Source organism: Erpetoichthys calabaricus, chromosome 4, assembly GCF_900747795.2.
Source record: "Erpetoichthys calabaricus chromosome 4, fErpCal1.3, whole genome shotgun sequence".
NCBI classification, from domain to species: domain Eukaryota; kingdom Metazoa; phylum Chordata; class Cladistia; order Polypteriformes; family Polypteridae; genus Erpetoichthys; species Erpetoichthys calabaricus.
Genome location: NC_041397.2, coordinates 249,974,119 through 249,986,227, shown reverse-complemented (window position 1 = coordinate 249,986,227; position 12,109 = coordinate 249,974,119). Strand labels below are relative to the sequence as shown.

The window sequence follows — 12,109 nt, the reverse complement described above, 5'->3', positions numbered from 1 at the left end:
TTCTTTTTAATAAATCTGCAACAATTTCAAAAATTCTTTTTTTTGTCTGTCAATATGGGGTGCTGTGTGTACATTAATGAGGAAAAAAATTAATTTAAATGATTTTAGCAAATGGCTGCAATATAACAAAGAGTGAAAAATTGAAGGGGGTCTGAATACTTTCCGTACCCACTGTACACTTGCGTGTAATGCTACTGTCGCCATTGAACTCCATAGCCCTACTAGCTCGCAAAATCAGCTTCAGGAAATTGAATGGATGAGTGGTTATTTTTGGCATTACTTTCTTCATTCCCCTTAATATAAGCAAGATAAGAATCCAAAGAGAATATAATACTAATTATAATTGAACTACAGAGCATGGGTAAACATTTAACTGCTTTACTTTAAGGTAAAGTGTGCAGCATATAAGCAAGAACAAAAATCCAATATACTCTACTCTAAGTCACCAAATCAGAATTTAAAGTTCTGTCGAATACTGCACAAGATAAAAAAAAAAAATGATCATAGCATTAAATGTGGACAAACATTAGTATATCCTACTAGGCTACACTTAGTGCACCAGGACATTTGATATACAGTTATGTGTCAATCTACTGCCAAATAAGTTAAGGCAATTTGTACTTAGGGCCAAGGGCCATGCTAAAAGAATAGGGTAAACATATTGTAGAAATTTCCAAAACCAGCCACAGTAATAAATCTTTTGTTATTATTATTACACATGGCTTCATATGTTTTCTAATTCTGAAAGGGCCCTTTGTTTTGATCAACATGGCTAATGCATTTAGCCCACACCGCCTTCCCTTACAGCAGTGTTTCTCAACCTTTATGCTCCCATAACCAAGTTTTGCATTTTTAAGTTCACTAGTAGCAATTGCAAATTGCTCCCTTGCTTAAAAAAAAACATGATAGGGGGTTCCTCCTGATGAAATAAGATCATTTAGAAATGGGGAAACATAGATCGTTTAGGCGATTTACTTGTGGCACACCATGACCCACTTGTTGACCAATGATGGCAACTCATGACCCACCGAGGGTGCAATGCAGTGGTTGAGAAACACTGTCTTACATGGACCCACTATGCAGCTGTCCAGACATGAAGGTCCATTTGTGTTACAGTATGTATACTGGTGACCGACACCAGAGCTACAATTGCAATGACCTGTAGAATTGGTGACAGACATATAACCAAATGGTCAGTCCCAAAGGGAGACATAAGTTGGCACATGACTGTACACATCTGGAGAAAACCATGAATAGTGGGAACAATTTGACAGCTAACTAAACCAATCCAATATCTTGTGAAGGTGGTGCTTAAAGTGGGGGCAGTGATTTTGAACTGAAAAGAGCAATAATACTGTCTTCAATTTGATCTGACAGCAAGCAACTTCTGATTATGATAAACTACTGTGTTTGTGAAAATATGACTGCAAAATATGTAGTCAATGTAAATGATGTGTGACACCCAGACAAAGGCAAGTGAAAAGGACTGCCTTTAAGAGCACTGATAATGAAGAGGTACAGGAGATGCAAATTTTAGCACTGAACACACCAAAAAATCTGCCTAACACCACCAGCAGAAACAGGCATGAGGCTGCCAGCCTCCATAGACTCATAACACATCTGAACAAATAACTAAGGGAAGTTAACATTACTGTCTAATCAGAAGTGTATTCTCATTTAGGAATCATGTCTAGCCCTGCATGATTAGGCTACATGACACAGTGAGTGCATGGACTCTTAATGTGTGTTTTTGATTTGTTTTTTTGTAAAGTGAGTAACATACTCTATAGTGTCAGCTCACATTTTGTTAAGACAACAATTAAGATATTATTTTAGACAATGCATATCACACACCCCAATTCTAGCTTTTAAATATCAAAATGAAAGTTGAGTAAACAACCAAAAGAAGCATATTCAATGTTTTGCTGTACTCCATAGAACAAAAACAGGTGTGGTCAGAAAGAAGACAGTTTTGGCTTACCAGTTGCTATGGTTACAGGTCACTTCAAAGGTGACTTACCTAAATGTGTTAACATTTAAATACAGCATGAAAAAAATCAAACCATTCCAAAGCTGTATTTATCAATAGCACCTGATGACCCCGATTCTATTGATTCACTAACACAATGTCTGACTTGTATTTCAGAATGGATGAATAGTAACTTTCTCAAGCTAAATAAAGAGAAAACTGAAATCTTAGCAATTGGCAATAATGGATACAATGAGGCTATTAGAAATAAACTGGATATATTAGGATTAAAAGCCAAGACGGAGGTAAAAAGCTTAGGGGTAACTGTTAACTGTAATCTGAATTTTAAATTGCATATTAATCAGATCACTAGGACAGCATTTTTTCACTTAAGAAACATAGCAAAAGTTAGACCTCTTATATCACTGAAAGATGCTGAGAAATTAGTTCACACGTTTGTTTTCAGTCGACTAGATTACTGTAACGCAGTCCTCTCAGGAATACCCAAAAAAGACATAAATCGTATGCAACTAGTGCAGAATGCAGCTGCTAGAATCCTAACAAGGAAAAGAAAATCCGAGCACATTTCTCCAGTTTTGATGTCACTACACTGGTTACCTGTGTCATTCAGGATTGACTTTAAAATTCTGCTTATGGTTTATAAAGCCTTAAATAATCTCGCCCCATATTATATATCAGAATGTCTGACATCTTATATTCCAAATCGTAATCTCAGATCCTCAAATAAGTGTCTCCTTTGAACTCCGAGAGCAAAACTTAAAAGAAGTGGTGAGGCGGCCTTCTGCTGTTATGCACCTAAAATCTGGAATAGCCTACCAATAGGAACTCGCCAGGCTGATACAGTGGAGCACTTCAAAAAACTGCTGAACACGCATTTTTTTAACATGGACTTCTCATAATTTCACTGTAATTTAATCCTGATACTCTGTATATCCAATTTATTATAATAACTATCCATGGTAGCTCTAAAATCTGTACTAACCCCTATTCTCTCTTCTGTTTCTTTTTCCGGTGTCCTTTTGGTGGTGGCTTTTGCCACCACCATCTACTCAAAGCACCATGATGTTCCAACAGTGAAGAATTAAAAGCCAGAAGTCTGCATGTCCATCATCATCAGGTCCTTCCGTGAGAACCCTAGACACAAGAGGACTATTTCATTTATGTTAGGTAGAATGCCCAGAGGGGAATGGGCGGCCTCGTGGCCTGGAACCCCTGCAGATTTTATTTTTTTCTCCAGCCGTCCGGAGTTTTTTTTTGTTTTTTCTGTCCAACCTGGCCATCGGACCTTACTCTTTTTTTTATGTTAACTAATATTGTCTTATTCTAATTTCTTATGTTGTTATATATTTTTTTATTTACTGTTCTTCATTATGTAAAGTACTTTGAGCTACTTTTTTGTATGAAAATGTGCTATACAAATAAATATTATTATTATTAAAAATCAGAGCAATAATCACAATTTATACATGGCTGTACTACCTATGAAACCATGTGTTTATCTAGAATTACAACATGAATGGAATTTGTTATTTTTAAGCATATGAAACAGATGCATAGATAAAAGGGAAAAAAACAATGAACCCAAAAGTCTTGCATGTTTCTAACCACTTGAAAGTGTTTTCAACTTGGGTCAAGATCAGCATAAAATAAATAAATAACCATCAGGATAGACCTGACTGTAAGACTTACATCGAACACGAAACCGTTCCCCAGACCCGCTCTGTGAACCTGGCTGCGACCCAGAGTTGCTGGAACCCGAAGAGCTGCCACTGCCTGGTCTGGGCACCCGCTTCTCAACTCGCTCCCACAGAAGTCTAGGTTCAATATTGCTGAGAGGAGAGAATTAGTAAACAGTTAACACCCACGTTTAACCTGGATAAATATAACAACATAGCCTACAAGGATATGATCATCAAGCTGAGAGAAAACAGAATATAAATTCATCTTCTTTGAAGATAGCAGAAAAAAAGTTTTAGTAACTCTTCTAATGTGTAATTAGGGGTGGGCGTTATGACCAAAATTCTATATCACGGTATTTTTCTAAATTATCCCGGTTTCACGGTATTCAACGGTATTTTTTTCCCATGCATGAATGGATGTTAACCACATTTTCCACTGCAGTTACTGGCTAAAAATAACCTATTCCACTGTCAAGTGCATTGTACATTGTACAAAAAAACATTTTAATGTGCGCACAAGTATTAATACAGGTTTGCATTGCCCCATAAAGTGATAGTTTTCAAGGGGGTGGCACTAATGAAGAGAAGGAATCACACTGCATGACAGATGCATTCAAAATATAGAACCTTTTTATTGAACAAATTTTGCATAAAATTAAACTATAATTTTGACAACATATTTTCAACCATCCAAAGAGGCATTTAGACTTAGTAAAATATCCAGAAGTGCTTGTCAAAAGTTGTATTGCACTGAACATGTCTTAGAAAAGGAATAAATAGTAAATATTTTTTGTAAAACAACTACACTTTCTGTTAATGTTAACCATCTCTGTCCACTGACACGTTAAAGTGACTTTTTAAACAACTTTACCATCATTAAACTGCATAATATTTAAACTAATAAATAATAACAATAAAATAAATAATAGTATTATTACTGATAGTTGCACTATTACTTCAAGGCTTCAAGCCCAGGTGCATTACACAGTATTCACCAAATTAAAATAAAATAAAATAAAAAGATGCAATCTTGGTGATGACATCTTTACCAACTGAACCATCATTTAGGCAAACTGCATTAACATGCACCTTGCTACAAGTTAAGCTATATGCATAAATAATACAACTAAAACTTGCATTTATAATGCTATTTGTGGTATAGCGCTACAGAATCGTATTAGGGCCACGGTGAAGAAAAAAATCAAACTATATGTCGAGAATAAAGTCGACATTTCCACTTTATTCTCGCCGTTTATGTCGAGATTAAAGTCGACATTTCCACTCTATTCTCATAGTTTACTTTATAATTAAAGTAGAATGTCGTAAACTAAACTTCATCCTAAAATCATTGTTTAATTTACTAGATTTTCTCGAACCCCGTCATAAGTTAATGTAGCACATTAAATGCTTTGTGTTAAGTGTTCCCCGACCCAGTTGTTAATCACTACGCTTCTTAAACTGACTTCTCCCGCACTAAGAGGAGATAGCGATCACCGCACAGAATCCATTCACTTCATGATATTCCTGCTCTCTGAAAATTTAAAATGCTAAGATAAATACTTGACATCATTTTCATGATGAAATGCATTAAAGCAGGTATTAAACATGCACGGTAGTGAGGTGGTAGTGCTGCTCCCTCACAGTAAGGGGTCCCCAGGTGTATGTTCAGTGTAGAGAACTTTATGGCAGGTGTGACGAGGCTCCAAAAAACTGGATGTATGAATGTCTATCGCACAGGTTTAACTTAAATATTGTGTAAATGTTGGGTTTGTGATCTGGTGGTCGGAAACACGAACACAGAATTCAATGGATGTTCTTCTGAGCAGGCTTTCTTTATTCCACGCGTGCTGTCTCTATCTGACGTACCAAAACCCCAATTCATATCTTTCATTTTTCTTTCTCCACATAACCAATCACCACACGATAAACGTCTTTGTGAAATTAAAACTAGTTATAAACTTAGCCCACGGAGTGTTCAGAACTTTAAAAATATCTTCGTTATACATGTTTAATTATGCCATCTATTTAGGGTGGCGCCCATCCCTGAACGAGTCACCAGCACATCACAGGGTGAATACGAGCAAAACATACATTAGCAGGGTCAATATAGCATAACAACACCCCACATTCTACGTGACTTTGAAAGGAAACTGAAGTAAACCCACCAGAAAAACATGCAAATGCAAGGCAGGGTACACCCGACACACCCTTGCTGCAAGGCAGCAGTGCAACTTCCACGCCACGGTGCCCCCACATGATTAATACATGCTTTAATGCATTTCACCATGAAAATTATATCAAGTATTTATCTTAGCATTCTAAATGTTCAGAGAGCAGGAATATCATGAAGTGAATGTATTCTGTGCGGCGATCGCTGCCGGGGCCTCCTCTTAGTGCAAGAGGAAGTCAGTTTAAGAAGCTCGGGGAACACTTAAAGCATTTAATGTGCTATATAACTTATGACGGGGTTTGAGAAAATCCAGTAAATTAAATATTCATTTTACAATGAAGTTTAGTTTACGATGTTCTACTTTAATGACAAAGTACGAGAATAAAGTCAACATGTCGACTTTAATCTTGACATAAATGGCGAGAATAAAGTAGAAATGTTGAGAATAAAATCAACATGTCGACTTTATTCTCGTCATAAGCGTCGAGATTGAAGTCAACATGTCGTCACACTATTACACAGTACCCAGGTACATTACACTGTATTGAAAACAAATAAAACAAGTACACAACTTGGCTTGCAGTATTATCCAGTAGTATAGAAACAGTATTTACACATCTGACCTTTTAAAACTAAAGTATCTCCAGGCGACGGATGTGACTCCTTTTTTTCGGCAAAAGTTCTTCTGTTCATCATGTTCAACTTTACTTTTAGTTCAGTTTCGGAATGCTCTCTGTCCATTTTCACCGCGCGGCATACCTATGCTACCGCCCACTATTTGGTGGTGTAGCAGTGAAAAAGAGCCCTAGTGCAACAAATCTGTGTTTAGCGGTGTAGCAGTGAAAAAGGTCCCCACTTGAACAGTTTCCCGCTGCGCCACGTTCTGAACGTTGTTTAGGCAATTTAAACCGGTGTTGCGGTATAAGAAAAATCCATATCATAAAAAAAATAAAAAACTGTTTTCGGTATGAACCGGTATACCGCCCAGCACTATGTGTAATATCAAAAATTGACCTCCAAGGTTTATAAGAAAGAAAAACCTTCCAAGTTTCCCTTTCATCTGGGTAGATTTAATCAAAATACTCAGGTTTAACACATCAAAAATGTGTAAGATAGGTTAACTAGTGATTATAAATTGGCCTTGCATGAATGAATGTGCTCTGTACCCATAATGTTTGCTTCTGCAGTGTATCTGATGCTGCAGGTATAGACACCGATACTCTAATTATGCACTTAAGTAAGCAGATTCCAAAAAAATAATGAACTAGCAAAATATATTTAAAAAAAAAAAAAAAAAAAAAAAGATCATTAATGTAATATTTGCTAGTTGTGGTGATTGTATTTCAAAGGTTCATGATATTGTATCGGGCGGCACGGTGGCGCAGTGGGTAGCGCTGCTGCCTCGCAGTTGGGAGACCTGGGGACCCGGGTTCGCTTCCCGGGTCCTCCCTGCGTGGAGTTTGCATGTTCTCCCCGTGCCTGCGTGGGTTTCCTCCGGGCGCTCCGGTTTCCTCCCACAGTCCAAAGACATGCAGGTTAGGTGGATTGGCGATTCTAAATTGGCCCTAGTGTGTGCTTGGTGTGTGGGTGTGTGTCCTGCGGTGGGTTGGCACCCTGCCCAGGATTGTTTCCTGCCTTGTGCCCTGTGTTGGCTGGGATTGGCTCCAGCAGTCCCCCGTGGCCCTGTGTTCGGATTCAGCGGGTTGGAAAATGGATGGATGGATGGATGGATGATATTGTATATGGAGCACCACAAGAATATATTCTGTGCCTTCTACTTTCTTCAATTTGCAAATTTCCATTAGGTCACATTATCTCAAAGCACAAGGTGAGCTACCACAGCTATGCAGATGACACGAAGCTTTATTTATCGATAGCTCATGACGATCATGATGCTCTTAGCTTTCTGATCCAATGTCTTAGGAGAATTTCTGATTGGATGAGTAGAAACTTTCTCAAATAAATAAGCAAAAAACAGAAATCTTAAGTGGCAAACATGAACACAGTGAGGGTATTAAGTCATTTATTTATATAGCACATTTTAAGACAACTGGAGTTGACCCAAAGCGCTTTCTAGGTGTATAGTAAAATATATTAACATAAATAACATAGCAGAATATAAAATATTTAAATAAAGTAACATGAAATCGTACATAATAATAATCAAGAAAATAAATTAAAAATTAAAGTAAATGTAATACCCTCTTTTTCTTAATTTGTTCTTTGTGTAAGAGTTATTAAAATGAGATTAAAATTAACATAATAGTGGACTTAATGAAAGCTCTAGGAGAACTTCACATTGAATTGAAAGCAAGAGGAAAAAAAGGTGAGTCTTTAATTTAGATTTAAAGTCTTCAATAGTAGGGCAAGACTAAATCTTGGAGATTATTCCAAAGTCTAAGGGCAGCTACAGGGAAACCCTGGTGTCTTTGGTTTTGAGATGTGAATGAGGAACTGAAGGGAGCTGTTGTGAGGATGACCTAAGTGACCGGGGACTGAACACAGAAATAGCATATCTGAAATGTATTGAGGGGCTAATACATTGAGTGCTTTAAAAACAAATCGCAAAATTTTAAAATCAACTTTGTGTTTCACACTAACCAGTGCAAATGAGCTACAACAGGAGTTAAAAGTCTAGCAGCTGCATTTTGAATCATTTCAAGTCTAGAAACTGTGGAATGGGACAACCTCATACACGGGGAATTACAGTAGTCAAGCCGAGACATGCTAAAAAGCATGGTAACTATTTACAGGTCCTTATGAAATAAAATTGGCTTTACCTTGGCTATAGTTCTAAGATGATAAACGCTGCCCTTTACAACCATGCTGACCTGTTTATTAAAATTATTAAGTGTTCATAAACAAACCAAGGTTTTTAACTTTACTATGCAAAACTATGGACAGTGGACCAAGTGCGCTGCTAAGGCTAGTGACAGAGTTTGGGGTGCCAAATATAATTACATCAGTTTTGTTTTCATTTAGTTGAAGGAAGTTCCTTGCCATCCAGCATTTAATATCATCTAAGTAATTGAAAAAGTTCTTCAGAGAGCAGGTGCTATTACCTATAACTACTAGGTAAAACGGAGTGAAATAAACTTGATCCCTTAGGCTTAAAAGTCAAGACAGAGGTAAAGAATTTAGTGGTAATTTATTGACTCTGACTTAAACTTTAAATCGTATGTTAACCAGATTACATCTGCATTTTATCACTTAAGGAATATAGCAAAAGTTATATCTCTTAAAACTTTACAAGATGCTGAAAAATTAGTTCACACTTTTGTTTTTAGTAAGACTAGATTACTGTAATGCAATCCTAACGGGACTACCTAAAACAGACATCAATCTGCTACAATTAGTGCAGAATGCAGCAGCCATAATCTTAACTAGGGAAAGAAAATATGAGCATATCTCACCAGTTTTAGCACTGTTACATTGGTTAACCATGTCTTTCACAATTGACTTTAAAATACTACTACTGGTTCACAAAGCTTTAAATAAACTATCTCCGTCCAAGTCATAACCTTAGATCTTTGAAAGGAGGTCTGATTATAATTCTAAGCACTACACTTAAAAGAAGTGGTGAGGTGGCCTTTTGCTTATGCACCAAAAATCTGGAATACTTTACTGATAAAAAGTCGCCAGGCTAGTATTGTGGAGCATTTAAAACAAAAAAACTGCTAAAAACCCATTATTTTAGTATGGCTTTTTCATAGCTACATTTTAGTTATATTCTTGATAGATTATATGAGCATTTGATTATCATATTCTTCAGGGATCCACAATCTGTACTAATCTCTACTATTCTCAGCTGTCATTTCCGTTTCTTCTGTGGTGGCAAACTGTAGCAAAGGACCACTTTATCTTTCGTATGTTCAGGACTTATAGTGTTCACTCCGGAGTGTTGATCAGGACACTGGCAAATGATGCAGAGTATTCCACACAGCAGCTTAGTTTGAAATTGAACTTATTTATTTGGAGATATACACCTGCATTCGAACAGATATAGGTGTATTTGTATTTGTGTGTGTGTGGTCTACAATAAAAAAGAATACATAAAACTTAATGATAAAGTACACAAAGTCCACTAGATGGCAGTATTACTGAAATTAAGCACTAGCTTACCAGCAGTATAGAATTCAAATCAACAACGTAATCAGTACATTTAAACGACTTTACATCTTAACATATAAAAACATAAAATACAAGGAAAATGCAAACGAACCCACCTCTGGTCATCAACGCACACTTACCTTAACTCGGTACACTGCTGATTCTTACTTATAACCAATCAATGTTTCTTTTGCGGATTGACTATTGCAACACTCACGCACCTTCTTCACTTTTTAACATCCCATAATAGACACACTCATGCATGCTGGGAGGTGCACCCTTAAATGTGATCCGTGTCTCTTTATAATTGATACCTCTCTAACATTGGCGCCCCCAAATATGCTATGCATATTTGCTATTTATTTCAAACAAAAATATTATTAAACTTATTTATTAATATCAGAGTCCTGATGTTGAATGTCCGGAAGGGGAATAAGATGAGCAACAGGCCTAGTATAGAGTCTATCCTTCACCTCTACAGCTCTTACATGACCATCTGGGCTGGGGAAGGTTCTAACAATTCGGCCTATTAACCAAAGTGCTCGAGGAAGCTGAGGATCAACGAGCATGACTACCATTCCTTCTAGTAGGTTTTCAGGCTCCTTATGCCACTTCTGTCTGGCCTGTAAACTGGGTAGATAGTATTTAACAAAACTTGACCAAAATTGTTCAGTAAGCACTTGACTCTGTCTCCATCTCCGCCGCCCCATCAGCTCATTAACGGGATAGACAACCTGTGGTAGAGAACTATCAGGCCGCCCCATCACCAGGAAATTAGGTGTAACTGGGTCCAAGTCGGCAATGTTTGATGACACATACCCCAGAGGCTTACTGTTCAAGATTCCTTCTATTTCAATGAGAACGGTTTTAAGTACTTCTTCAGACACCGACTGTGAACCTATTGTGGTGTAAAGGGCCTGCTTCACAGACCGAATTCCTCTCTCCCATGCGCCACCAAAATGTGGTGCTCCTGGTGGGTTAAATCGGAAATTGATTTTTTGCTTTGCAAGCAAGTTCTGAAGCTCTGAACTAAGGGTGGAAAATGTTTCTCTTAACTCCCTCTCTCCACCACGGAAATTTGTGCCTTGGTCAGACAATAGCTCGTAGGGTGTGCCCCTTCGAGCTATGAACCTTCGGAGTGCCATTAGGAAGGAATCTGTGTCAATACTATTGAGAACATCTAAATGCACACATCGGGTAGTGAGACACTTAAAGATAATGCCCCATCTCTTCTCACAACGCCTACCTATCTTAACCTGAAATGGTCCAAAGCAGTCCATGCCAGTGCTGAAAAAAGCAGGTTTTTGAAGCCTCAATCTTGCTAGGGGTAGGTCTGCCATTTTAGGGATAAGGGGCTTTGCCTTTTGTTTACGGCAATCGGTGCAAGTATGTTGGAATTTGCGAACTGCTTCTCTGCCTCTTAGGATCCAGACATTTCTCCTTAATTCGGCAAACACTCTCTCTGGACCTGGATGATGAAGTTTGGCATCATATTCTTGAATAATTAATTTAGTGACTGGATGGTGAGGGTCTAAAACAATAGGATGAATTGATGACTGCTCAATCTCTTCAATACGGCGCAATCGCCCTCCAACTCGGATAAGCTGACATGATGTGTCAAACTCTGGTGCTAAAGTAAGAAGTCGGCTGGTGGCAGGAACAGGCTTTCCATTCTTCAGCAACATATATTCCTCAGGAAAACTGTCTGTGAATTTTGAAAGATAAGAAATTCTGACATTCAATAGTCTTCAGCGGTAGGAATGGTTTGGTCACTCCTGCTTTGAACTACAGCTTCTACTAATTCCATCCATGTATGGTATTCCTTAGGGTTAGGAATTAGATGAGACGTCACCGTACTACCACAGAAGACACTCTTCCGTTGCTCTGCTTCAACTTCTGGAACTGTAATATTCGGCCTTACTGGCCATTCTGACTCAGGTTTATAAAGGAATAATGGGCCTTGATTCCATCTGTGTGGTACAGACAATTCAGCTAGTGTTCGACCCCGTGTGATATCATCTGCTGGATTCCTGTTGGAGTCCACATACCTCCAAGAATGGCGATCTGTTAATTCTTGGATTTCAGCTATTCTGGTTCCCACAAATACTTTAAAGTGGCAGGATTCAGACTGAAGCCAGGATAATACAGTTGTGGAATCAG

The 12,109-nt window shown here is 37.9% G+C and overlaps 1 protein-coding gene across 9 annotated transcripts in view; it reads right to left on the bottom strand.

Annotated features, from left to right (window-relative positions):
• LOC114650761 (mitogen-activated protein kinase kinase kinase kinase 4) overlaps nucleotides 1-12,109 on the bottom strand; it is a 296,865-nt gene that overhangs the window by 72,900 nt on the left and 211,856 nt on the right. For all 9 annotated transcript variants that reach the window (XM_028800590.2, XM_051926168.1, XM_051926169.1 and 6 more), the window contains one exon: nucleotides 3,680-3,819. In XM_028800590.2, coding sequence (XP_028656423.1) covers nucleotides 3,680-3,819 — 140 coding nt within the window. The remainder of the gene's footprint in view (nucleotides 1-3,679; nucleotides 3,820-12,109) is intronic.